The 25129-nt window shown below is 41.7% G+C and overlaps 2 protein-coding genes across 4 annotated transcripts in view; one reads left to right on the top strand and one right to left on the bottom strand.

Moving 5' to 3' along the window:
* The window catches only part of atxn10 (ataxin 10), a 24673-nt gene extending 6477 nt beyond the window's left edge, over positions 1–18196 (top strand). For all 3 annotated transcript variants that reach the window (XM_054740055.2, XM_015957020.3, XM_054740054.2), the window contains exons 3-11: positions 1846–1931; positions 2028–2124; positions 3527–3691; positions 5095–5175; positions 5545–5701; positions 5857–5974; positions 6083–6267; positions 9659–9722; positions 12187–18196. In XM_054740055.2, the coding sequence (XP_054596030.1) occupies positions 1846–1931; positions 2028–2124; positions 3527–3691; positions 5095–5175; positions 5545–5701; positions 5857–5974; positions 6083–6267; positions 9659–9722; positions 12187–12371 (1138 nt within the window). In that variant the 3' untranslated portion in view covers positions 12372–18196. The remainder of the gene's footprint in view (positions 1–1845; positions 1932–2027; positions 2125–3526; positions 3692–5094; positions 5176–5544; positions 5702–5856; positions 5975–6082; positions 6268–9658; positions 9723–12186) is intronic.
* On the bottom strand, positions 14560–25129 carry wnt7ba (wingless-type MMTV integration site family, member 7Ba). Its single transcript, XM_015957032.3, has 4 exons — positions 24664–25129; positions 23632–23858; positions 19814–20085; positions 14560–19178 (listed from the first exon to the last, which is right to left on the bottom strand). Exons 1-4 carry the CDS (start codon positions 24735–24737, stop codon positions 18699–18701), a joined length of 1053 nt encoding a protein of 350 aa, XP_015812518.1. The 5' UTR covers positions 24738–25129; the 3' UTR covers positions 14560–18698.

Below are 25129 nucleotides of genomic sequence, written 5' to 3'. Positions count from 1 at the left end.
AAACGTGACAAAAGAAAACAAAACACATTTCTCTTTATGGCCTATATAGTTTTCATCATCAACTTAACATGATTTACAGAATACATGTGACCAACTAACATTTCATGTTCTACCACCGGATGTTTGGATCAAAATATGAACCAATCAGATCTTAGATCAGGTGAGAGCCAGGCATTTCCCGTCATCCCCTAGGTTTTGCAGCCGAGGGAGAGCAACTGCAGCGCCTTGCTCCAAAATCTGCGGCCGCCTTGATCTCACAAGGTTATCGTTGCCTACGCATGCATGACGTCAGAGCAAGTCGGCGTCAAGTCGGACACAAATCTAACCGGCATGCACTGCTCGCCGATCACCGTTGGTCTAATCTGCGCAGAACTGGCTCATCTAGAACACAGCCAATGGTTCGAGTACAGCAAAGCGGAGTTGGTGATGTACTGCGTTGTATGCCGGAAGTATGCGACGACAAAATCGAGTTGTTGAGGGAACAAACAAATTCAAACTTGAATACGTTATTATGTTTGTGAATGTGTACAAAATGAAGGTTTATTACATTTAAAATGGTTCAGTTGTTATTTTGACTCGTTTTGGCAGCTGACCAGCGGGGCCGGTAGATTCTTGGCGGGGCCGGTAAATATTCAGAGTTACCGGCCTGGCTGGCCGGTTAGTTTTGAAGTTAATGTCCACCCCTCTGTCAAGAAATATTGGCGCTCTCCCCGAGCTCAGGGATGGATTACACCGCGCTGTGAATTCACAGACTCATATTATTGTCGAGATGAGTCTAAAGCTTGGAACTTTGGCTGAGATTCATGCATTGGCACAAAAGATGGATGCAATCAAGGATCGAGTGGACGAATCAGCATGGATTGGGATAGATTAATTTACGCCATTATTGGATTTTGAGAGGTTGAGGACCAGCTGAACCTTAAGACAGAGAAGAAATTATTTCTGTCTGGCCCCCAAACAATTTCTTATCTGAATCTAGTGCCCTTGAGCCTGTGAGGCTGCAACGAATAATCCCCCCTCAGAAGAAATGTGGAATGCTGCCGTCACTATGGCATCTGTCTCCTATCCCAGCCTGGGTGGGACTGCGGGCTGTGAAAGCTGCCAAATCGTTCCAGGAGTCACTGTGCCCTCCAAATCCCAACGACCTCCCTCCCCTGTCCAGACTGAGATGATGTGTGCTGCTTATCATGGCTGCAGGCACTGAAGTGTGGAGAGTCCCAAACCCACCACCCCACCTAGTGGACAGTTATGTTGTCTTATGTCTGAAGTCTGTTGCATCTCTGTCTGAGGTGGTTTTTTTTTTGCATAGCAAAGCTGCCCTCCCTCTGGAGGGTAACTCTGAAGTGCCTTTTTTTTCCCTCCACCTGAACCAATCCTCATGTAACCCTCTGATCTTTATTAAGGTAGCGCGACTCAGGGTTGCGAATGACCACAGTCACCAATTGTTGTCATGTGTCTTTGGCTATGTATGTCTGATCTCTGAATTGTGTGTACTAAAACTCTGATTTCCCTCTGGGATTAATAAAGTATATTTGAATTGAATTGTGATAATAATGTAAACTTTACTTTCTTTATTTCATTTTTTTTTATATTTCATTTATTTACCAAATGCGTTCAGGGTAATTGTTCACTTTTGTTTAGTTCTACAGACTGTGGTTCATTGAAAAAAAAAGCATTTTTAATCAATCAATCAATCAATCAATCAATCAATCAATCAATCAATCAATCAATCAAAGCTTTATTTATAAAGCGCCTTCCGCAACCCTGTCAGGAAGCCCAAAGCGCTAATGACTATTTCTGATAATTGTACATTAACAAGAAAACCCTGTGTTACCTCATTTTCAGGGAACTAGGTTTCATCGATGTTTCTCTTAAACTTCTGAGTTACCTTCAGACAGAAGACATTGGAAACAAAGATTCCACTCATGAACGTGAGTTTAAATTTAAGCAGCTGATTAAACGAATGCATTTTAGTGACAAAACCGTCTTTATTCCATCCATCTAAATGTTTATCTTCTATGGTTCAGCTCTTCGATGTGGAATCCAGTTCCTTGGGAACTTGGCTGTTGGAAACCAGATGAGTAAAGATGAAATTTGGCAACTGAGCTTCCCTGATCTCCTCCTGTAAGTGTCGTGTGTCTTCGTCGCAGCAGTAGGAGACATTTCATGGTGACCTACAGTGGGGCAAAAAAGTATTTAGTCAGCCACCGATTGTGCAAGTTCTCCCACTTAAAATGATGACAGAGGTCAGCAATTTTCATCATAGGTACACTTCAACTGTGAGAGACAGAATGTGAAAAAAAATCCATGAATTCACATGGCAGGATTTTTAAAGAATTTATTTGTAAATCAGGGTGGACAATAAGTATTTGGTCAAGACCCAGCCACATTTCATCTTCAAAGCTCTCACTGATGGAAGGAGGTTTTGGCTCAGAATCTCATGATACATGGCCCCATTCATTCTGTCCTTAACACGGATCAGTCGTCCTGTCCCCTTAGCAGAAAAACAGCCCCAAAGCATGATGTTCCCACCCCCATGCTTCACAGTAGGTATGGTGTTCTTGGGATGCAACTCAGTATTCTTCTTCCTCCAAACACGACGAGTTGAGTTTATACCAAAAAGTTCTACTTTGGTTTCATCTGACCACATGACATTCTCCCAATCCTCTGCTGTATCATCCATGTGCTCTCTGGCAAACTTCAGACGTGCCTGGACATGCACTGGCTTCAGCAGCGGAACACGTCTGGCACTGCAGGATTTGATTAACTGCCGTTGTAGTGTGTTACTGATGGTGACCTTTGTTACTGTGGTCCTAGCTCTCTGCAGGTCATTCACCAGGTCCCCCCGTGTGGTTCTGGGATTCTTGCTCACCATTCTCATGATCATTTTGACCCCACGGGATGAGATCTTGCGTGGAGCCCCAGATCGAGGGAGATTATCAGTGGTCTTGTATGTCTTCTATTTTCTGATAATTGCTCCCACAGTTGATTATTTCACACCAAGCTGCTTGCCTATTGTAGATTCACTCTTCCCAGTCTGGTGCAGGTCTACAATTCTTTTCCTGGTGTCCTTCGAAAGCTCTTTGGTCTTGGCCATAATGGAGTTTGGAGTCTGACTGTTTGAGGCTGTGGACAGGTGTCTTTTATACAGATAATGAGTTCAAACAGGTGCCATTAATACAGGTAATGAGTGGAGGACAGAAAAGCTTTTTAAAGAAGACGTTACAGGTCTGTGAGAGCCACATATTTTCCTTGTTTGAAGTGACCAAATACTTATTTTCCACCCTGATTTACAAATAAATTCTTTAAAAATCCTGCCATGTGAATTCATGGATTTTTTTTCACATTCTGTCTCTCACAGTTGAAGTGTACCTATGATGTAAATTACTGACCTCTGTCATCATTTTAAGTGGGAGAACTTGCACAATCGGTGGCTGACTAAATACTTTTTTGCCCCACTGTACTTATTGACTGTATGAATCCAAGCATCCTTCCTTGAACGGAGCAAACTTATATGTGTGAACAGGCAGCTGCTCAGTGCCGATGATGAGAAAGTGGTCTCCTACGCCTCCATGGTTCTCCACACGTGTCTGGATGAAGCCAAGGTGGAGAATCTGTCCCAGCCTCAGAACATCAAGCTGGCTCTCAGGGTGATGGAGCTGTGTCAGACCCAGCCGGACCTGGACTGGACGTAGGTGTTTGTTTCTGATGGTTTGTCTTTGAGGAAAGGCTCTTTTAGATTTTGATGCCATCAAAGTGTGTATTAAAACAATAATTAAAACTATTTTTGTATTTAAATGGGAAGGACAGAAAAAAAGCTTTTAATGTTCAGTCCAAATGTGCATTTTAAAGAAAAAATAAAGCATAAAAATAAAATAACAGTTTGGGAATTTATGATACAAATTTGGAGCATTTGGTGAAAAAAGTTGGTCTAAAAGTTGGCAGATGAGTTTGCTTGTGCAGGCAGAGGTGTATGTTTTCAGTAGTTGAGTGCAGACTGTGTTCTTGAATCTGTAGTTTATTTCCTTTTCTGATTGATAAAAAATTTGTTAAATCATTAAAAAACTCTAAATGTATCAAATACATGTTCAAAAAAAGCAGGCAAAAGTTGTTATTTAGGATTTTTTTAGAATCAGAATCAGAAAAGGTTTATTGCCATTGTTAGTGAACAAACAATTCACAAACTAGGACCTTGCTTTGGTACTAATGTGCTACATATAACATGAACACACAATAAGAATAAAAATAGAATCAAACTTTCAGCTATAAAAATGGCAGGTACAAGACGATTCTTATATTAATTTCAGAAAGTCTCGTCTTTGTGGCTGGAAGATGGTACCATTCATATGCTTAAATAAAAAGTACTGTAACTATAGAATACACTGTGTATGAATACATTTATCAAGTAACTCTACAGGAAAAGGTCTGTTTTATAGGACAGAGCTTCCTGTTCTGGTGCTGAACCGACTCGACTGCTGTGCAGCATTCTGAAGGAACAAATGTCTCTCCATGAGTTTTAAAATCTTGACATTTTATCTTTAAAAGAAGATTAGCTGTTGCAAAGTTGTGAAATGTCTTTGTTTTATTTTGAATATCTCCTATTTAAAATGATCAATAATTAATGTAGATTTTTTTTGTTTTCATTGGAAGTGGATTGTTCAGCTATTTTGAAATGAAACCAGCCTTAGTCAATGGCTTCCTCCATCCAAATGGTATTTTACACACCTTTATGCAGCCATGAATGCAGCATTACATGGTTATTAGATTATTTCCTGTTGAACTTGGTGTCCGTGTTTCTGCTGCTCCTTGTGATGTTTACACTGGTAAATAAACACAGAATTCCATACAAAAACAACATCACATTCCCAGAAATTGGGACATTCCTTGTGTTTCCTAGTCATGCTTTTGCCTCTGCAACAAACCTATTATCAATGAACTTTTAGGAACTCGCGAGCCGACATTTTTATACAGTTTATTGGTAATTTGGATCCAGTGCTGTTTAATCTTGCATCATCGTCTCTGTCAAGAAAACACTGTTGGGTGATTTCGTATTTCTACATGGAGATGATTCATTCGGTGTTGGCCTGTTTACAGAGTGCTCATTGCAACCCAGCATTTTCTCAAGTCTTCAGCTCTGGTGGAAAGCATGTATTCTGGGATGGCCCATCATGAAAGGTGATTTCCTTTTCCTTTAACTGAATCAGATTCAAAAAGATGACCAATTGATATTTGATGTCATAATAAAAACTTATAATTTTTTTATTTAACTTTAATTTAACTTGCTTTTAGTGGCTTTGACATGGTTTTTACTTTATTGTCCGCTAAGTGAATGCATTAATACCTGTTAAATGTCTTTGGTACGTTCTTTCTGTTTGGCTTCAAATTCCATTTTTGGTTGTTTTTAAAACACAGGAAAGGTTTATCTTTACCTCTCTGACAGTTTTGTTTTGTAGTCGGCAAACAAGACTCTCAGCAAGGTAAAGAGAAACCTTTCCTGTGTTTTAAAAACAACCAAAAATGGAACCTGTTAAATGTGTTTTCCAGAGTTACCCTGTTGGAGCTGCTCTTCGCCCAGCTAAGAGACGAGGACTCTGAGGGCTGCGGCGTTCCTCCCAGCGTGGCTCGTTTCCTGGCCAGTTCCTTTCAGAATGGATGTGGAGCTGTTTTAATGCTAGCTACAGGCTCTGCTTCCAGTGACGAGGTATAGATACAGATCAAACCTGACTGCTGCATTTGCTGCAGGGCTTCAACGTCCTGTATGTTTTGTAGCCCAAACTCTCTTTGCCTGTTAGATGATCGAGTTGATTGGCTAAGAAATGTTTGAGGCTGTTTCTTTTGGGTTGTAATCCCCTGCAGGTCCTGCAGGAGGCGCTGACGGTGATAAGTCTACTAGATGTGCTGTGTGAGATGACCTCAGACAACAAGCAGTTCATGTTCCTGCAGGATCTGCCGGACCTTTTAGACAGCACAGTCGGTAAATCAGATCATCATAACCACAGCGCACCGGTGGTTTGATGCAGTCAATAATATTTCCTCCTACTTCTTCTTCTTCTCCTTTTTCTGGTTTTTCTTCTCTTTGCAGAGCTGCTGGTGCAGGTGCACGCTCTAGGGAAAGCCAGTAAGAATATTTTCAGTGCGACCCAGAACTTCTCCTCCCTGACTAAAGATGGAGACCCTTCTTCCTGCTCTCCTGTGATCAGCTTTAAGGCCCACCTCATCAGGCTCATAGGGAACCTCTGTCACAGCAACACCAACAACCAGAATAAGGTCTGGGTCATCTCACGTGGTTCTGGATGCTGCGTTAGAACATACTGATAAATGTGTTTTCTTGTACTCTTCATCAGATCTTTCCTCTGAGTTTACTGGTGACGTTTTTGATGCATTGAATGTGAAGTGCTTTGAGCAAGGGGAAAGAGTTCTGCTGAATCTTGTTTCTCCATCATGGCTAGCTCAGAAGTGTCTTTATTTGGTGATGGGTATAAGACAGTGGGTGCAGAAAATAACCGGTGATTGAGTGGACCAGTTAGTTTTGTTCTGACATCATCTCATGGCGGGGCTGCATGGTGGTGAAGTGGTTAGCACTGTTTGCTGCTGTTTGGATCGCTGGCTGTAATGCACATAACACACAAGCTTGCAATATAAAGCAGGACAACGCCTGTCCCCCTCCAGCTCGGCACTAACCTGTTCTTTGTGACCCTCACCATGTGACCCTCATGTCCACTAAACTGCTGTTTTGACAAGTTATCAGATTGTCTAAAAATAGGTCGTTTTTTAGTTTGGTATAACTCCGCTTTTACGTTGCCTATTAACACAGTTTAAAAACTGGGGTGTAGTTTATAATCTCCTTTTTAAAGCTGAATTGAAACCGAAACTCAGGGAGGCGGAGTCTTGCTGCTACAGTGTCCCAAATCAGACCTGATCTAAAGACGCGGATACGCGTCCATGGACCCCAGAGGGTTAATAAAACACAATTCAAATCACACTATTTTCTTAGGCCTATTAATAACACACGTATGATTTTGTTCATGTGGAAAGTTTATGTGGTTAAATCCACCAACTACCGGTAAACACATTCTGAACTTCAGCACAGCGCATCAGCGCTTGAAGCGGCGCTGCGAGCAGCTGCAACCCAAAATGTATCAGAACCGCTCACGGCGCATGCGAAATCATGCATCAATACTGCTCGCCCGCTATTTCCCTAATAACACACGCTGTTCGTTTTTATTCCTACACGGTTTTTTACTCACAAAGATTGTCAAGAAAGCGTGCTTGTCGTGTTCATGTCAAATTAAACAATCACAAAACAGATTTACTTTTTTTATTTCGTTTTCCTCATCCAACCCCCATAAATCCCTGTGTGTCCTCCTGCAGCACTCCCGGTGTACGCCCGGCTTTAGTAGGAGGGAGACCCGCGATTATCGCTTTGTCGTGCATGTCTCATTGAAAATGAATGGAGGAGAGGCGAAGTTGCCTCCCGTGCGTCGAGCCCAGTAGAAGAGCACGAGCCGTCAGCGCACGCAATGAGGAAGTGCACGTGCGCTCTAAACCAGGTCTGATCCAGGACTAGACCAGTAAAGTGAAGCATATTTTTGGCTGTTTATAATTTTCACAATGTCTGGTTTGCACTGATATGTTCCGAGTCCTGAGCCCGCACAGATGTTTTACCGGTACCTTTTACCGTGCCGCGCCCACGCCCTATAACCCGCTGCGCCTTTTGTATGTGTTAAATACCAAAAAGACACCGGTAACTGAAGCTGCGCCCTAGAACACGGTGCGCCCTATGGTCGTGAAAATACGGTATTTGATTATTTTCCTCAGCTCTATCCTAAACCTCCCGGTCGGCCGTCAGGGGTGGGGGTGGGGGGTGCACACGGGGTTTGGGGGCCACAAGGAGAGAGCTCGCAGGGCGGATGTGGCCCGCGGGCCGCCATTTGTGGACCACTGTTGTAGAGTGTGTCAGTAAAACTGTCTGAAGTTCAACTCAAAGCAGAGTCCGTGTGTGAGGCTGCCTCTGTCACAACTTCATCACAAATGTAGTAGTTTGTATAAAGTTTCACAGTATTATTTTCACAAGTAAAGACAGATAGCTTTATAAACTTTCAGCTAAAGCTTTCACGTTAATCTCAGTGATTGTTTAAAAACTTGACCAATTTCATATTTGACACCACTCTGCACCCCTCTTCTGAACAAAAAACACACTTGATAGTTTTGTGGAGTGGGTAAATGTTCTAGGGGGCACTCTGCCTGCTTTTCTGTTGGCTGTGTGTAGGTTGTAATGCTAGCGGTTAGCATTTTCAATTTGCAGATTGTCAATGCAAAGCACAAGAAGAAGAAAGACTAAGTTTGCTTTTTTGTTGTCACAATGGCGGAGCCTAGTAGTAAAAGTAAGAGACTAATGTCTTTGGAGGCAAAGCAAATCGCTAAAATCAGAGTAAACATCGGTGCAGCCTATGCTAGTTTAAGGAAGCTAAAGGAGTCTACAAAACCAGCGACTGATGGTGACCTGGCTTTGTTGCTACTGGACTTGTAAATAATAGTAATTTTTTGTCCAACAGTGTGGATTTTTTTTTACTTCATGGTGTATAGCATTAGTTGGTTTATGTTAGTGTTAGCACAGGCTTGTTTACAATGGTTGTAATTTCACTTTCAACCAGTAGAGGAAGACCAGGAAACTGCTGTGTGTTACTTTAATGTTTAAAAGAGTCCCGAACGTTGACCTTTTTTTTCTTATTGTTTTAAACAAATCATCGTATCTTATGATTCTGACTCAGGGATGTTTGCTGTCAAGCGATTAGATTAATTGTTTCACAGCTTTGGCATTCCTCTGAACTGAATTGGTTGACTGTGGTACTGAGTTATTGTTACAACTTAAAACAAACCGCTTAGAACGTGAATAATTGTCTAATAGAGTGAGAAAATGTTTCGTTTCAGTTTGAAAGTGATTTTTTCTTCTTTTCACCATTTTTCTTAGCTTTTCTCATTATCTCCATTCCACCAGATGATAAAGCAGCTGAGCAGCAGCATGGCGGAGCGTTTAGTCGTATTTAATAGAAACAGATATGTGGAATGCTTGTGGGATGGCCACCCTCATCCGGCCTCTCTATAATATTTATGGATGCTGATCTGTGGTCTGTCAGTGGTCAGAAATCACCCCGTATCTGTTTTCACCAGGATCTCTTCCAGTAAACCAAAAGTCACTCTCCTCACCTTTGGCAGAGGTTGTAATTTAAGACGTGCATGCGAGGCTATGAACGAACGGCTCGTACCAGGCCCAAGTCCGTGTCCACTCGCTTGTTATTCGTCTTTTTATGGGTTTGGACGTAATGTAAGCAACTTTTGTTCTCATAGCAAAGACCTGGGTGTTCGCTGTGTTTTTGGACGCTCTAAATCACCTCCCCGTTTTCTAAAAATCAGCACTTTGTCTTGTTTTGTTGCTCCTAGTTGGCCCTTAGGAGGGTAACCACAACGGCAACAACAAGCAGGGACAAGGATGAAGCCTATAGGATGAGACGCGTGATAAAGAGCAGATCTCACTATGTGGTGGTTTTAAACAAACACCGGTGCTTTCCACTCAACTAAGTATTCTTTTAGTTTGATTTAAGTTAGTTACCAGGTCAGAAAACACTTTTATTCTTAATGAACTAAAGTTGTTTTTCAGGTGAGAGAGCTGGAAGGCATCCCGCTCATCCTGGATAACTGCAACATAGACGGCAACAATCCTTGTATCCTTTATTTCAGTGACTTCCTGTTTGCTTTTAAAGCACAAAAAAGTCTAAATTATTGTTTTATAGGCAAGTATCAATCAAGAGGCTTTTACAAATTTGTTTTTATTTGTTAATGGCTGCAGGAATAAGGAAGTGTGTGCGAAGCTGAATGTGGGGTCAAGTTTACACGTGTGATTATAACCCTCTACTTGATAGAGAAAATGTGTACATTTTATTGAAACATGCACACAAAAAATTGATATATGAAGATGTTTGAATAAGAAATAACTGATGTTTTTCATTTATGCATTTTAAATTCTATTATCATTATTTATGTAATTATTTTTTTAACCCTTCCTGCCCCAAATGATTAAAAAATGCAATGAATGCATATTTATATATTCATATAGCTTTTTTCTTGGTGTGGAAGTTAAAGAGTTAATATTCCTTAATTTTTTTTATCCTTGAAATATTTGAGTCAGAATCTGCTTTAAGAAGTAACTGTTTTATCACCTGTGATATAAACATTTTCTCTGAAACCCTCCGCCTGTAAAAAGAACATTTTAAAGGGATACATTGTAGCTTTTTCATATTTTAAAATAATTTTCTTGAGCCAGTCTGTGCTAAAAGGCCACCCAGCGCCTATCACCCCCGTGGCCAAAATATTCCACTCGTAACTTCAGACTGGTGGGCCGCTTTGTTGGGACTTGGAAAAAATGGAGCTGACATACCTGGCGCTGCAGTCTGCTTCCAGCACATTTCCTGCATGTTTTAGGTCATGAACACCGCTGATTTGTTTAATTTCGTGATGAATCACTGCTGTAGACACTAAGGAAGGCTGGGAGACATTTCAGGTGTTAGATTAAGGTGTTAAAAAGACAAACGCACAGAGAGGAGATACGTTTTGGTTTTGATTCTACAAATGGACACTAGGGGGTGCTAAAAGCAAGCCAAAACTGCCTAGCTTCCCACATGTGTGGATTGTTTCCTGTTCAGCTCATCTGGCCAATAAAGCTTGAATTTGAACTTTTTACAACCAAGTAAAAGTTAATTATTTAGAGTGGGGGTATTAAGCCCACACACTATTATAAGTGTGTGACAATAGAGGCATCTTACCAGGCTGACTCTACATGGCCAGGCTCCGTCTATTGCTCCATGGTGTGAGACCATTTTGTCCAAGAGGAGATGTTTTAAGATTTTATAGGGAAACTTGAGAGGCACAGAGCAAGTCTGTGAAACCGTTTTGTTGGTGTCAGGTTGTATTTAAATTCTGCCATCTAAGACAAATCACAAGCAGCATAAGTTTAACATCCTCAGTTAATGATTGAAGAGGTCCATTTTAACCTTTTAAGGTAAAACTTATTAAAAGGGTTGTGTGTCTTGTCTGCTGTCCTGACCAGAATCGGTGAAGGAGGACCAGCCTCATTCTGCTGCTTGTCTCTGGGAAAAAAAGTGCAGGATGAGGAAGCTGTAAAACTTTGCTTTTCCAGACTTTTTTAATGTGAATCAGTCGTAAAATAAAAGAAAGCGGTAACATGACATTTATACATTGTTCTGAGCTTCACACACACACACACACACACACACACACACACACACACACACACACACACACACACACACACACACACACACACACACACACACACACACACACACACACACACACACACACACACACACACACACACACACACACTAAGCCCTTTTGCCATCCTGCAATGTTTCCCCATACAATTCTTTTTTTGTGTGAGGGATTGAAGGAGGTTTTCTTGCTCTGCTGTGGCAACCACTGCAAGGGTAAAGACCTCAGACTCATTCAGGTTATTCTTTTTAAATAAAGCCATTTTCTTGACACTTCCCTCTTAATTTATGAGTGACTCTAAGAAGTGGAAACCATCTTTCATGGTTTCTAGTGGTAATATTTGTTGGTTTAGTGAAGCGAATCTGCCATCAGGCCCCAGAAAATGTGAACTCGGAGTAGCTTTTTCTGAGTTATTCAGTTTCAGTATCGAGGAGTTTTGAGTAAAGGTGGAATTGTCATGTTTGGGTTTATCTAACTATCTCATTAACTATAGGATTCAATGTTCAGAAACTCTCAAGGTGTTTATTAGATGTACGTTTATAGACAAATCTGTTTTTAAATGATTTTAATACAGGATGACCTCCACAGCTGATCTACACAAACATGTTTATGATGAAGTAACTTGTACAGGTGCCTAGTCAAATGTTTGATGTGGGTGTAGTTCAGCGGCGTCCTCAACGTCATGAGTTGTGTGCGCTCTCACGTAGCGCTATTTTAAACGGTTACATCTCTATCGTTCCATAGCAAAATATTTTATTTTACATCTCTGCAGTGAACAGCAGAGGGCGACATTTTCATTTCCTGTTTATCTTTTTTTTTAGATGTTTTTTTTACACAGTAAGCCATTGAGTAATCAGAAGGGTTTTCAGTAACTTTCCTTTAACCAGTGACCTCTAGTTATCAGCCAGTGGGCCATCTTCACCATCAGGAACCTCCTGGAGAACAACAAGGAGAACCAGGAGCTGGTTGCCAGCCTGGAGCGGCGGGGCCCGGCTGACTACTCCGCGCTCCGAGAGCTGGGATTCCAGGTGGAAGAGCGCGATGGAAGCTTGCTGCTCAAACCTGTGAGGAAAGACACCTAAAGACCATCAAACAGAAGGTTCTCCTCCTCCAGCTTACTGGGAACAGCTAAACTAGGCACTCCTTGTCTTATCAGCCTCATCGATGCTGCCTCAGCTGCATCTGCTGGTTCAAGACCAGAAAGAAAACTGCCCTAAACACTACTGATAGAATATGTAAGAAAAAAAACCTGATTTTGCTTGAAATTTCTTAATCTGAAAAGTATTTCCAACTACTTTTCTACCTCAGCTCTGCAGGGTTTGAGTTAATATTCAAAGGCCGGTCCAAAAGTCAGCAGGTCAACAGCTCCTGCTTTGTCCTGGTTTAAGTTTGGGAAATAAGGAATTGGTGAGTTTGAACACATGCTGGCATCTTTTAAAAAGGCCGTTGTCTTGTGAGTAAATCCAAAGACAAAGAGCACCACGGTGTCCAGGCCTGTCGCCTTTCACAGACGACGACATTGGCAGCAGGAGGCAGAGTTTAATTTAGTGGCTTTTGCTGCAACCATGAAACTTAAACATGGCGTAATCAACCCCCATGTGGCCTTAACTAATGAAAACAGTGGCATTATGATCTTAATAACCCGTTTATTTAAACATGCATATAAGTATTAACATCTGAAGTCATCTAAGTGAATGATTTATTAATACAACTAATAATCTCAGGTGTAAAACGTAATAAACTGAAGGTGCATAACACCACACGGGTTCAGAGCCTCTGCTTGACTCGGATATGTAAAAACAAGACTTTCTGCGTCTCTTCTGGCTTTTGCACTGATATTTAATTATGAGTTTGATGCATAATAACTTTTATCTGTGGATGCATAAGGTCAAAAGAGTTCTTACAGCTGATTCAGCCTTTCTATAAAGGAATGTGTTGGACTCCCACCAGACTCCACGGACCATTGTTAGACTTTTAACCTGCTCTTCTCCGAGAGGTGCATGCTGGGAGTGCTCATTCACAGAGTAAACACATGAATCAGATGAGAAGCATCAGTTTGCGAGCTGACATTCATCTCTGCTCCTCCTTCTGCCCAATAAGCTGAACGGTTCTGACATTTTAACAATGCGGCGCTTTACGGGCCTGCACACACCCTGCTCCACCCTGTTTTCTCTGCTTCCAATTTTTAATGACAAAATGTATCGAAACAATCGCCGGGACTTTCCCCCCTCAATCCAGCACCATAGTGAAGGGAGCTTACGCGGTTCCGGTCCCTCAGATTTCAGACGGCTAACAAAACAGCTGTTACGTGTGCTCCAGTGGCTGGCTGCAATGCTTTTCAGCCCCCACAGGAAAGGGGGTGTGCCAGTCAGCTGGGCTGAATGAGGTGGCTCGACTGCAGCCGGCCGTTCAGCTCCCCATCAAATCAGACCAGGCAGGAGAATCAGCGTTTTACACCGCTGTTTTGTTTCTCTGCTTATGGTTTGATACCGGCCCCGAACAAAACCACCATTCTCCACATTTAAGCAGGGTAATAAGGACTAATAAAGTTGTACAGATTTTTAAAATGTAAATGTGACCAAAGCTGAAATAAAACTTAAAAGGATGTTTAAATATAATAAAAGCAAAAAATGTCACATTTCTTTTGATACAGACTTTAATTTTTGCCACAAACAAACGTATAAACTTAAATTTGCTTTAGTTATGTCTTTAGGAAATACTTTTGTGCTCTCATTACTTTAAAAAGTACACACAATGCTTTGAAAAAGTATTTACCCCCCTTAAAGATACTTTCGGATTTTTCCTTTTTCACACTTAATTGTTTCAGATCAGTAAGCAAATTTCATTATTGGACTAAAACAACCTGACTTACAAGATTCAGCTTTCATATAATTTATTTTATTAAAACATTTCAAATCATCCTGGGTCTGTGGAAAAGCTGACACACTAACCCTACTTCACACTGGAAGCATCAGCGGAATGTCACTGCTTCAAATAGTCCATTATAGTCTACGGGGGTGATTCAAACCAGCCATGACGCAGAAATCCACAAGTAACATGGGGCTAGACAGGAAATCACATTTTCTGTATAAAACGCTCGGTAATTTTCAAAATAAAAGACTATTGCAGCGATGCGATTTCATGGATTACGTCAACACAAGTGACCCACAGCTTATTTACTCCCAGCATTGTTCCAGAAGTGCAGCGGTGTGTTTTTATGAATTTAATCCTGGCGGGGGAGAGGAACAACATATGTGACATCATATGTGATTTCCTTCTTTTTGGATTAATGGCATAAACTCTGTGATCCTGCGAGTCCAGCGAGGAGCATGGCAGAGAAGCCGCTTCGCAGCTGAGGTTCTCCCAGTGTGTAGTGGCTTGCAGCGAAAGTCGCGAGTAAAACGTTCCGCTGCCGTTTCGCTCTGCTGAAGCTTCCAGTTTAAAGTAGACTTTAGTTGTCATAAAATTGGAAAAACAGGAGAAATCTTACAACTTTTTCTACAGTACTGTTGTAGTTTACTGCATTTTCCTAAGTGTCAGGTTTTTTTTTACCTGCTTTTCCTCATCTAGTATGTTTCCACAAACTTCCCTGTAGTACCATTAATGGTGTAACTCAGGTGAAGGGTTAAGGGTCTTGTTAATAAAACAAATGGAGTATTTACTGCTTAGGTACTTTGATAAACTCCAAATAAGTTACAACGTTCAAATATATTAATACGATGACACGCAAAAGGCTCGTCTCTAAATTCATCTTAAAGTTACCATGACCTAAAGGGCCACGTTCCTCATATAAAAATATACTCTTCAAATTCTTTTGTAAGCCTAAATAAACTACTCTAAATACATTAAGTGTGCTACCCAGAAAGGCCTTTGATGGTCTCAGACTCCCATTTCTTTGTGGTCAGGATTCGTGCCAGCAATCGGAGCGGGTCTAAACCACGCTGGAAGGCTTTGTGTAAGCACAGTCCGCGTGTGGAATTCCACGCCTTCGCTGCTCGAGGGAATGCTGGTTGTGTCTGAACCTGATTACACCTCTGTCGAGGTTTATGTTTAATTTTTAAAGTACAAAGTCCTCCAAAAATCAAACGATGAACAGATTCTCCCTTTGCTCCCCTCTGTCCTTGTGTGACTCATGTCTTAGGAAAAAGGGTTAAACAATGACCAAAAAACTACAAAGGAAAACAATTTGTTGTGAGAAGGGATGCTGATGGAAATGATGCTCTTCAGTGAATGTTCTTCACATGAGAAATGAAGATTATAATGGGGATGTTGGAGCATAGATGTGGTTAACATTGTTGGTGCCTTTCTGTTGGACAGTAAACAACACAATACTTTACAAAAGTGTAATAAATAAAGATTTACTGAAAATCAGACATTGCTTTTAAAATGTGATTCAACAGAACAGTTACAAATAACAAACTGCTGAAAGTTGTCTGGACTTAAATGGTGGTACCTCCAGAAAAGATTGATTATGATTTGAGCACGGGACATGTTGCACTAAGGTTTGTCCTGTAATCAGCATCAGTTATAGGGATGTAAGAAAATATCGATATGGCAATATATCATGATATTTTTTCCAGCGATATATCGATATTCAAAAGCAGTGTATTTCATTTGGGGAAGAATTTACTTGCAAATGTTTGTGTATTTTCTTTTCTTTGGTGTAATTCAAACGCTGGCTGCTAGTTGGCAACAGTGTGCAATGGGTTTTGTTTCCACCATTGAAATGTAAATCCATCTATTATGATTCAGATACCTCTTGTTAAACATGTTAAGTATCAGTTTGGACTGTTTATTGAATTCTCCTATAATTAATTCAGCATAAAAAATTGCTCATATCGTCTGACTGAATGTATTGCAATAATATTGTGATATATTGTATCATTTCCCCTGTATTGTAATACGTATCGTATCGCAATAATTTCACCAATGCATATCCCCAAAATCGGTCTTCAGTCTTATAATCAGTCAGTCGGCCTTTTTAAAGGTTGAACATAGTCACAGGGCTGTTTGGTATCAGGGTGTGTACCACATTGAACATGCATTACAGAGAACTCAGGAGAGCAGAAAGACAATTATTGACCAGCATAGTGAAGTTAAAAGGTCATATCCAGACATGTTCACGTATTCAGACATTTAAAGCCCACGTTAGCCAACCTCCCTGGATGTGACCTCATAATGGATGACGAGTTAAAGAAACTGATCACCAGTGAACCTAGAAAAATGCCCAAGAGATCAGAGTTGGACTGCAAGGTACATCACTAGCCTCATCCATCGCAATTCAAGCCAAAGTGGACTTAATGGAAGACGGCCACATAGGACATAATTTTTAAAGCAAATCATAAAAACGGGAGAGTGGAATTTGACAAATGTTTGATGTCAAGCCTGAAAGATTCTGGGAGAATGTCCTTTAGATGGATGAGACAAACCTGGAGCTTATATCTCTTTGAAACGTACATAAAAACACTGAATCTATGGTGAAACATTGAGGAAGCTTAGTTCTGTTTTAGAACTTTTGTTCTTGCATCTGACTCAGGGTGTTTGAGACATTCTGGAGCTAACTGAAACTCAAACACCCAAGAATGACTAAGAACTGGACTATTCTAAAATGGCCTTTTATCCTGATGTGAAGCCTGATGTGAAGCCTATTCAACATCAGTAAAGGCGGCTGAAACATCTGGAGAGGACCCCCTTCATTCCTGCGATAGGTGGACATAGACTTCACACTAAGAGTCACAGAAATCACTTAAAGAGCAGGTTAAGTGAGAACCAACTTTTACTTATTATTTTTGAAAATGATAAGTCACTCTGAGTTGAACATGCAGACTAAATGTCTTCTACCCCTATCTCTCACATTAGCCTCATAGAAAATAGACAGAAAAACGTCTGACAGATCTAAGTCACACGGTCACGTAACGTTCATGGACTCGCCCATCTTAGCTCGCAACAGGGAAGACTGTTGTTGGTTTAGCATCCGGAAACATCAGGGAACGTCTCGACTAGTAGAAGCTAACCATTAGCATCAGCAGTGTTGCAGAGCAAACGGAGTTGATGGTAGAGTATCATTGCTGTTATCAAATGCGAGGCAAGATGTCCAAATATCAGGAAATAAAGTTAAAGTCGCATTAGTCATCACCCACCAGTGAAAATCATCTCCGCATTAGACCCATCCCTGTGAGGAGCGGTGAGCTGCAGCTGTGGCCGCGCTCAGGAACCATTTGGTGGTTTAACCCCCCAATCCAACCCCTCTAAAGCGGAGTGCCAAGCAGGGAGGCATTGGGTCCCATTTTTAAAGTCATCGGTGTGACCCAGCCAAGATTTGAACCTTGTCCCAGTCCCAGGGCGGACACTCTACCACTAGGCCACTGAGAAGACTAGACTCTGCCGTCTGAAGCTACTGTCTCCTCCAGCTGACTTCTAGGTCCTCAAACAGGAGCGTCTGAGATTTTTCCAGAAAACGACTTACAAGCCATTCATTCCTACTAGAGACCATTGCAGATGTATTAATTAATATGAGTGAACTTGACCTTAAACAAATGTTTCCTTCAAATGTTTGCAACAAATCCTGAGTTCAAAACCAATGTCTGAATTCTGGTATTTCAAAGGGTTTTTCTTTCCATAACAGGAGGATACCAACAATTATATCCATGTCAGTAACTACGAATCTAGCAAGGCTGTACAGTTTAAAGATGTTTTACAAAAATAATTGCTTAATTTTCAGTGTTTCAACAGAATACAGTGTAAGAGGACCGTTTGGCTGCAGTCATTTAGGCTTTATCTGAACCTGGCTTGGATCAGAGTAACCCAAATGTAGTGTTACCTTTTTTCATTTTGCTCTACACTTATGTATTATATACATCATATAAAGATGTAACAATAAAGCTTTATTGGATGCAAACGAAATTCAGACGTGATTTTGAAGTCCTATCATTTCTGCTTTGTCTCATTTTTTCAAGTTGGAAGCAAGTGTACCATAAAGGTTCCCAATGCCTTCCACACTAGCCGCAGCTCCACTCGGCCCAGATAGGGTATGGGGTGTCCACATTTGTAGAGCACAATGAATGCACTATCAGAGTCAGTCTCCAAAAACAACACTGCTCATGGCTGCCTTTTTTGTTTACCACAGACTTCTAACAGTGTCTTTTGCCCTACCCGCATGCTTAGTGATGCGCTCATGACTGATTTCGTTGCACCAGTTTTGCATACCTCCCATATGCTCAGTCACGTCTGCATTCATGTGTGTAATCAACCCGGCCAGGCTGTGCGGAGTGGAGCCGGCGCTAGTGTGAAAGGGGCTCAAACCTTGTCATATCTCATTTTGTTATCATCACCAAATAGGATGTTAAAATGTGCAAAAATGTTATCCATCACTCCAAGTCCCTCACTTTGGATCCCCTATTTCCTTTTGCCTACTTGCAGGTGAAAAGTTCAGATGTCTCACTACAGGTGTTGCACTTAACGAAGCAGCACCAGTGGAATTTGCAGTTGCATTGCCACACTCGGGTGTAATGGTGTGTGTTGTAACCCCGGCCGCAGCACATCACATTGCAACCGACTGTTTGGGTTGACGTGCCGTTGCACAGTCTGCCTCTTGTCCCTGTGCTCCCCGTGGCCCGGTCCTCCTCACAGTAATTGGGAGAACGCTCCAGGTACACCAGATCTGTGTCTGTGGGCTTCTGGTAACCCCGAGAATCTTTCAGACGTAGGAAGGAGGGCTGGCGGAGTCGTGAGGCCCGAACCGGCTCTACTTGCACCGCCTCGCTGTAGCGTTCCTTCAGCATGTAGCCGATCTCTCTGAACTTGGGCAGGGTGATCCAGCAGGTCCTAGTGGTGCAGGACCCAGATACACCATGACACTTGCACTCCAGCTTTGTCCTCTCCTCCAGGATCTGCTCACAGAGAGGAAAGATTTTACTAAAGATGGAACTGTTGGAAACATGTCTATTCACTGTAAAATGTTTGGTTAGTCTCTCTTTTTTCGCTTACATTTCTGTGGGCGCTTCAACTTTTCAGCACATCAGCCGGTATGCTAACTTTTTTTCAGAAACCACAAAAGTGTAGTCTTAAATTAACTTCACCTTTTCTCAGACCACAGAGTTGCGTGACAGGAGAAAAAACTGACCAGAGCTGTTGTGTAACCTAGCTCGTATAGTATTACGTAGTGCTTTGAGCCAGATTTACATTATAATGTCTTAAATATTTGCAAATGTCATAATAGACAGGTGATTGATTTCAAAAACCTTTCTCTCGATAAAGTATTATCAATAAAGGATATTTCATTTAGGCTATAATAAAACGGAAACGTATTCGTCAAATCAGCAACGTTGTTTTTTATTTTCTTTTTTAACAGTCTTGTGTGTGTGTGTGTGTGGGGGGGGGGTGCTCTTGACCCTTTGATTCTGTCTGTGCTGAAGTTTGATCTGCGTTACTGACCATTATTTGCCTGTGCAACATTTTTCTTGTGTCTTTGTAAAAGTCATCTTTTTGCTTAAACAGTGGCATTGCACCAAACCGCTGGTGTTACCTTTCGACCTGCCTCGTTGTTGTGCAGATTCATCAGCCGGCGGGCGTTTTTTCTGATCTCGCGGGCATCCACAAAGCGCCGTGAAAACTCCACGCCATACTTGATGTCGGCTGAGCAGCCTCCCCATTTCCAGCCCTCCTCTTGGGTGTGGTAGCCATGCTTCTCACGGTCGCAGCCACACTGGTTCAGGTTGCCTTGGCTGCAAGCTGTAGTCACTGCATGGGCAACTCCAGCTGCTGTGATGGCGTAAGTGAATGCTGCCTCCTTGCTTCCTGGAAAAAAGCAGGATCTGAATAAATTTTGAAAGGTTCTATTTTTTTTCAATTGGAAACTTTTATTTGAGCCTCTATAGAGCACATGAAACTTTGTTGGGGCTCACAATGGCCCAGGAGCCTCAATAAATTGCCAAATACAACCCCATAATAAAGCCCTATGGGGAAAATACTGGTTGACCTGGCCCACTTGGGTATGGAATTAATTCTAAATTAACTACATTCTGAGGGTTGATTGGCCCAGATGGCTCTATTATGCTGACTAATATTAGAAACTGTGTGCAGTCGTATACGGTAGGATAACTCAAGCAAGCTATAGATCTGTCTGTGATTTATTCAGTCTGGATAATTCCAGTACATTCTGGAACATTATATGTCTGCTCCCACATTATACTTTGCTGTTTTTGCCTTGTCCAACAAGGACATTAGCAATAGCTCAGTGTAGTGTGGTACGGAGTTTAGTGTTGGCGTGACTAATGCTTATTTATTGCCAGCATTGAAGTGGGTTTGGATATGCATGTAAGGAGATGTGTCCAAGCTTATGAAGTGTTGGAGAGGTCCTTCACTGAGAAACTATTTTTACTTATTATTTTTGAAATAATAAACTCTGAGTTTAACATGCAGACTGAGTGTGAAAATTGTGTGCCCTACACCCATTTACTGCATTAGTCTCTTATAGAAAATAGACGTTGCAACACTAGGATTTGAAAAGCCTGACAGATTTACGTCAAGCTGTCACTTGAACTCAACCATATTGACTCTCGAAGGAGATGGCTGTTGGTTTCGTATCCAGTAAACAGCAGAGGATCTTGCAACTAGTAGAAGCTAACTGTTAGCATTAGCAACTACACCACACAACAGAACTCCTTCAGTGGAGATGAAGTTGGAGATTCTGGATTGTAAACTGGATTCTCTACTGGTTAGCTCAGATGCAGCTTTTCAGTGCTAAGCTGCTCTGCCATGTTTAATTTCTTCCTTAAGGGTGAAAAAAAAATCCCTTTCCTGATTATTTTTCCACATAAGCCCCACTTGCTCGAGTATCATTCTGGTTAAACCACCCAGAATCTTAACATGTAACACTCAAACTGAGGACCATGAAATCTGAGTTGCATTTCTCAGACTTTTTTCTAAGTGGTTACACTGTCTGATCTTGATGGGAACTTGCTAGGACATCCACTTCTGAGAGGACTGACAGCATTATTATGTGCTTTGCACATGTGATACACAAGACCAGCCAAAACATGACGGGTAAAGTGCTGCTCATTTTGCCCAAATGTTTGGGAATACTAGGTATTATTATCCATGTTACCTGACACATGCCACCAACCTAATCATTTCTTTGACACCACAGAAACATCACTTCAGTAACAGGACCCATTTCCAAACTGCTTGGGAATTGCTCCGTACGCCTTCCCAGATCGATGGGCAGCAACAAATGCTTTTCTTAGATTAATATCACCCACTAAATAGAGGAGAATACTTTTGTTTTTGTGTGCTTTGTTTGCAAAATGTGTCATGAACCACCAGACACATTTGAATGAATCAATGTTTTGGATCTTCTACACTGCAAAAACAAATTCCTAAGAAAGTAAAAAAAAAAAACTCATTTTTGGACTTTTTTTTATTTTTAGTCTAAGAATAAAGAAATCTAGAAAAATAACAATGCTTGAAATAAGGAAAATATTTTAAATATGATCCAGTAAAAAAAATCTTACAGTGGGGTAAGCAAACTTTGCTTGGCTATAAGTCTTAGAATTGGCTAATAAATCTAAAATCAGATTCTTTTACTAGTTTCAAGAATACTAGTGAAGTGTGTTTTACTTACCCCACTGGTAGATTCTTTACTCAAAACAAGAAAGTTTGGATCATATTTAAGAAGATTTACCTTGTTTTAAGTAATGCTATTTTTCTAGAGAAAAATTGTTTTGTTTTTTAGACAAAAAATTTGAAAACATGTCTAAAAATGAGGCTATTTTACTTTTGATAAAATCAGTTTTTGCAGTTTACTTGAATATATGTTTTCTTATATTTAACTACATCCAGCAGGAGTACATTTAAAGCTAGAGAATGTTTATTTTTCCTGTAATCTTACGGTCAGAATCGGATCAGACTACAGAAGGTCTTGTTTGGTACTCTTGTCACTGCTACATCTCAGTAGTCAGCGGCTGTCAACGCAATAATCACAGCAGGGAAGGAAACTAAGGTGACATCTACTGGCTGACTGGAGCAGCTTTTGTTGTACACTTTGGCTCATTTTGAGTTGCTGTGATTTAATGTTTTCTCATCAGTGGGATTTCTCACGCAGCTTATGTGTCCCTCTGTTTGTGTCCACATTATTACAGAAATGATACTGCTGTTATACACGTCCAAATAATCTGGACCGAGCTTTTCTACGTTTGAGCTTCGTCGTAAAGACGTTTCTATTTATAGAGATGGGGGTGGGGGTGTTCAATTATTGGCGCTACAGCTGGGAATTGGATATCCACCCGCTTCAAATGGGATAATGCTGGGCCTGTGTTCTTCTCACGGTGTATTAATGCATGGCATCTCTGTTTGAGGAGATTGTGATGGCTCTCTTCCAACTTGACAAACCCATTCGCAGAAACCATCAGGCCTGCGGTTCCTCCGCTCCATAACTCAAAACAAACTCTGAAGTCTTCTCTCATCAAGCTAAGTCTTTGCCTCGTTCGGATGCATTGCGCGGTGGCGAGCGTTTCTCAAGGCATCAGGCGCGAGCAAAAGCCAAACAGCCATCTCTTTGCACTGTGATTTGTTTTGATTGAACAGCCGTGCATATATGCAGGGCTCCATTGTTGCCATCCAGCTGCTGGAGCTGACTCCAATTAGTGGTTAGCGTGAATCTCTGGTGTTTTTCAGTGCTTAATGAATTCACAGGCCCACCATGGGTCAATCAAAAGAGCTGGTGGAAGTGACATTCAGCTCACAGGAGAGGCTTTTGTTTTAGAAAATGAACTTGTTTCTATACAGTTGGTGGATTCTGTTTTAAAATAGTCATTTACCAATTTAGCCTTACGCTTACATTATTAAGACATGACCAAAATGTTGCAAATCAAGTGTTCCTTTGAGGTTGTTTGCCCAAAGAAAACAGATACTTCCTACGACAAAAGCAATAAATGGATCCAGACATCTGGTCGAAAAAAGAGATCACTCCCAGAACTTTTGGACATGGATCCAAACCCACAGCCGTACAGCAACAACACATTTCCAATTGAAGTGCAGTTTATAGAAGTAGTTCATGCTAGTATAAAAAAAACATTTTTTTAAGGCGTGGGAAACGGTTTGATTAATTCCGAAGATCAGCCTTATGCACACGCGCACACACTCTACAACCTAGAGTTCAATGTGGTTGATACTTGTGGACGTTTTACCTCTGGGTAAGGACAAAACCCTTTATCCAGATTGGTTTGGTTCCACCTGCAGGTGCACATCAGGCAGGTTTCTAGTCTAGTTTCTGGTTTATTTCTAGTTTCCCTTAGCAGGTTTCTCTGTCATCATATTTCCTTTAGTGCTTCCCAACAGACTGACCTACTCTCAGCTCTTGTCCAAAGACGGTCCTCTCTCCCAGGGCGGAGCAGTTCCACCTGCCATAGCGAAACTGGTACTGACACTCGTTGATGCCCAGCTGGGCGCCTTCGCCGATGACGATGATGGCATCGGGTCGACTCTGACAGAGGGCCCTCTGACGCGGCGCCAGTCCTGGGATCTTGTTGCAGATGATGTTGGCTCCTAGAGCGACCACAGAGGACAGCGCCCTGTAGACACGCAGATGAGGATTACAAAGAGACAAGATGGGCACCAATCCGTCTCCAGTTTGGGAAAAAAAAAGTTATGATCCACTTTGCAGACACTGAGCTAAGTTAGATGATTAATCAGGAACATACTCAACATGAATGGATTTATCATCTAAAATCCAACAGTGAATTACAGAAGTGGCTTCAGATCATACATTTTGGTCACTTTGGTGGCTGAAAACATCAACCCTCCCTACAGCTGTTTTAGTTCCCAGAGCAGGAGCTGCACTTGACATGAATGAGAGGAGAGTATGGTGCAGCAATCACATGGATTTGGAGGCCTGTGTGGGGAGAAGGAGCTCATTACAAAGGCCTGCCTCTGCACACATAGCATGAGAAAAACTTTTATTTCCATATGCTTCCATTACGGCCCTTGTTTGACGAGGTGTTCCCATGACAAAGTGGTTCTGGTGTAATGTGTAAATCCAGGAGAGCAGGTTATCTCATCAGCCTGCTTCTAAATGTCAAATCATGCAGATTAAATATTGGATTCATTCATTTTTTCCCTAGAACTAAAAACTGTGTTGGGAGGAGAAATCCAATTCTTGGCTCTGCCTCTGCTGAAAGATCAAAAATAATCTAGTTCCCAGCATCCCATGACGTACAACAATTCATGCAGAAAATGCAAATTTCATAGTAAAATGCTGATTTAAAGTAACTTTTTCTGGATTTTTGTCCAATTTTGTGCGTAATTTCTGAATTTACGCACGATGCACAACTGGTGTCTGTGATCGGAAATGAAAAGGAGAAGGTGCGGTAAACGTACAGGTAGCTGCCGCTGGTGAGGATGAGGAAGATCTGCGGGTAGTAGACGGACAGCAGCGCACTGCGGGAGCACATGATGTTCGTGGTTGCGCATTGAACGCAGCTGGATTTGCGCTCTTGGCTTAAAGAAAAACTATCTGATTGAAGATGTCCGCGTTGTGTGTGGTCCAGAAGTTAAAAGCAGTCCGGCTGGATGCGTGATAAGTCATGATAAGTCAGATGATGGAGCTGAGGCGCTCTGCTGCAGCTCCAAGCCCCGAGGTCCGTGCGCCGGAGACGAGAGGCTGCATCCCCGGCCGATGCGCCACTTGGACTGAAACAGGACTAGATGAGGGGGAGAGGGAGGGAAAAAGAGGATGAGGGGGTTTGAAGCGGTTCCGGATGTCCGATGGGTCTCCAAAAGTGTGGGATTAACAAAAGAGGACGCACCAGCCTATAACACTCCTCCTGTCCTGCCTCCACAAATG

This window comes from Nothobranchius furzeri, chromosome 1, assembly GCF_043380555.1.
Source record: "Nothobranchius furzeri strain GRZ-AD chromosome 1, NfurGRZ-RIMD1, whole genome shotgun sequence".
Taxonomy (NCBI): Eukaryota; Metazoa; Chordata; class Actinopteri; order Cyprinodontiformes; family Nothobranchiidae; genus Nothobranchius; species Nothobranchius furzeri.
Note: the sequence above shows the minus strand (reverse complement) of the source record. Positions and strands in the feature narration are given on the sequence as shown.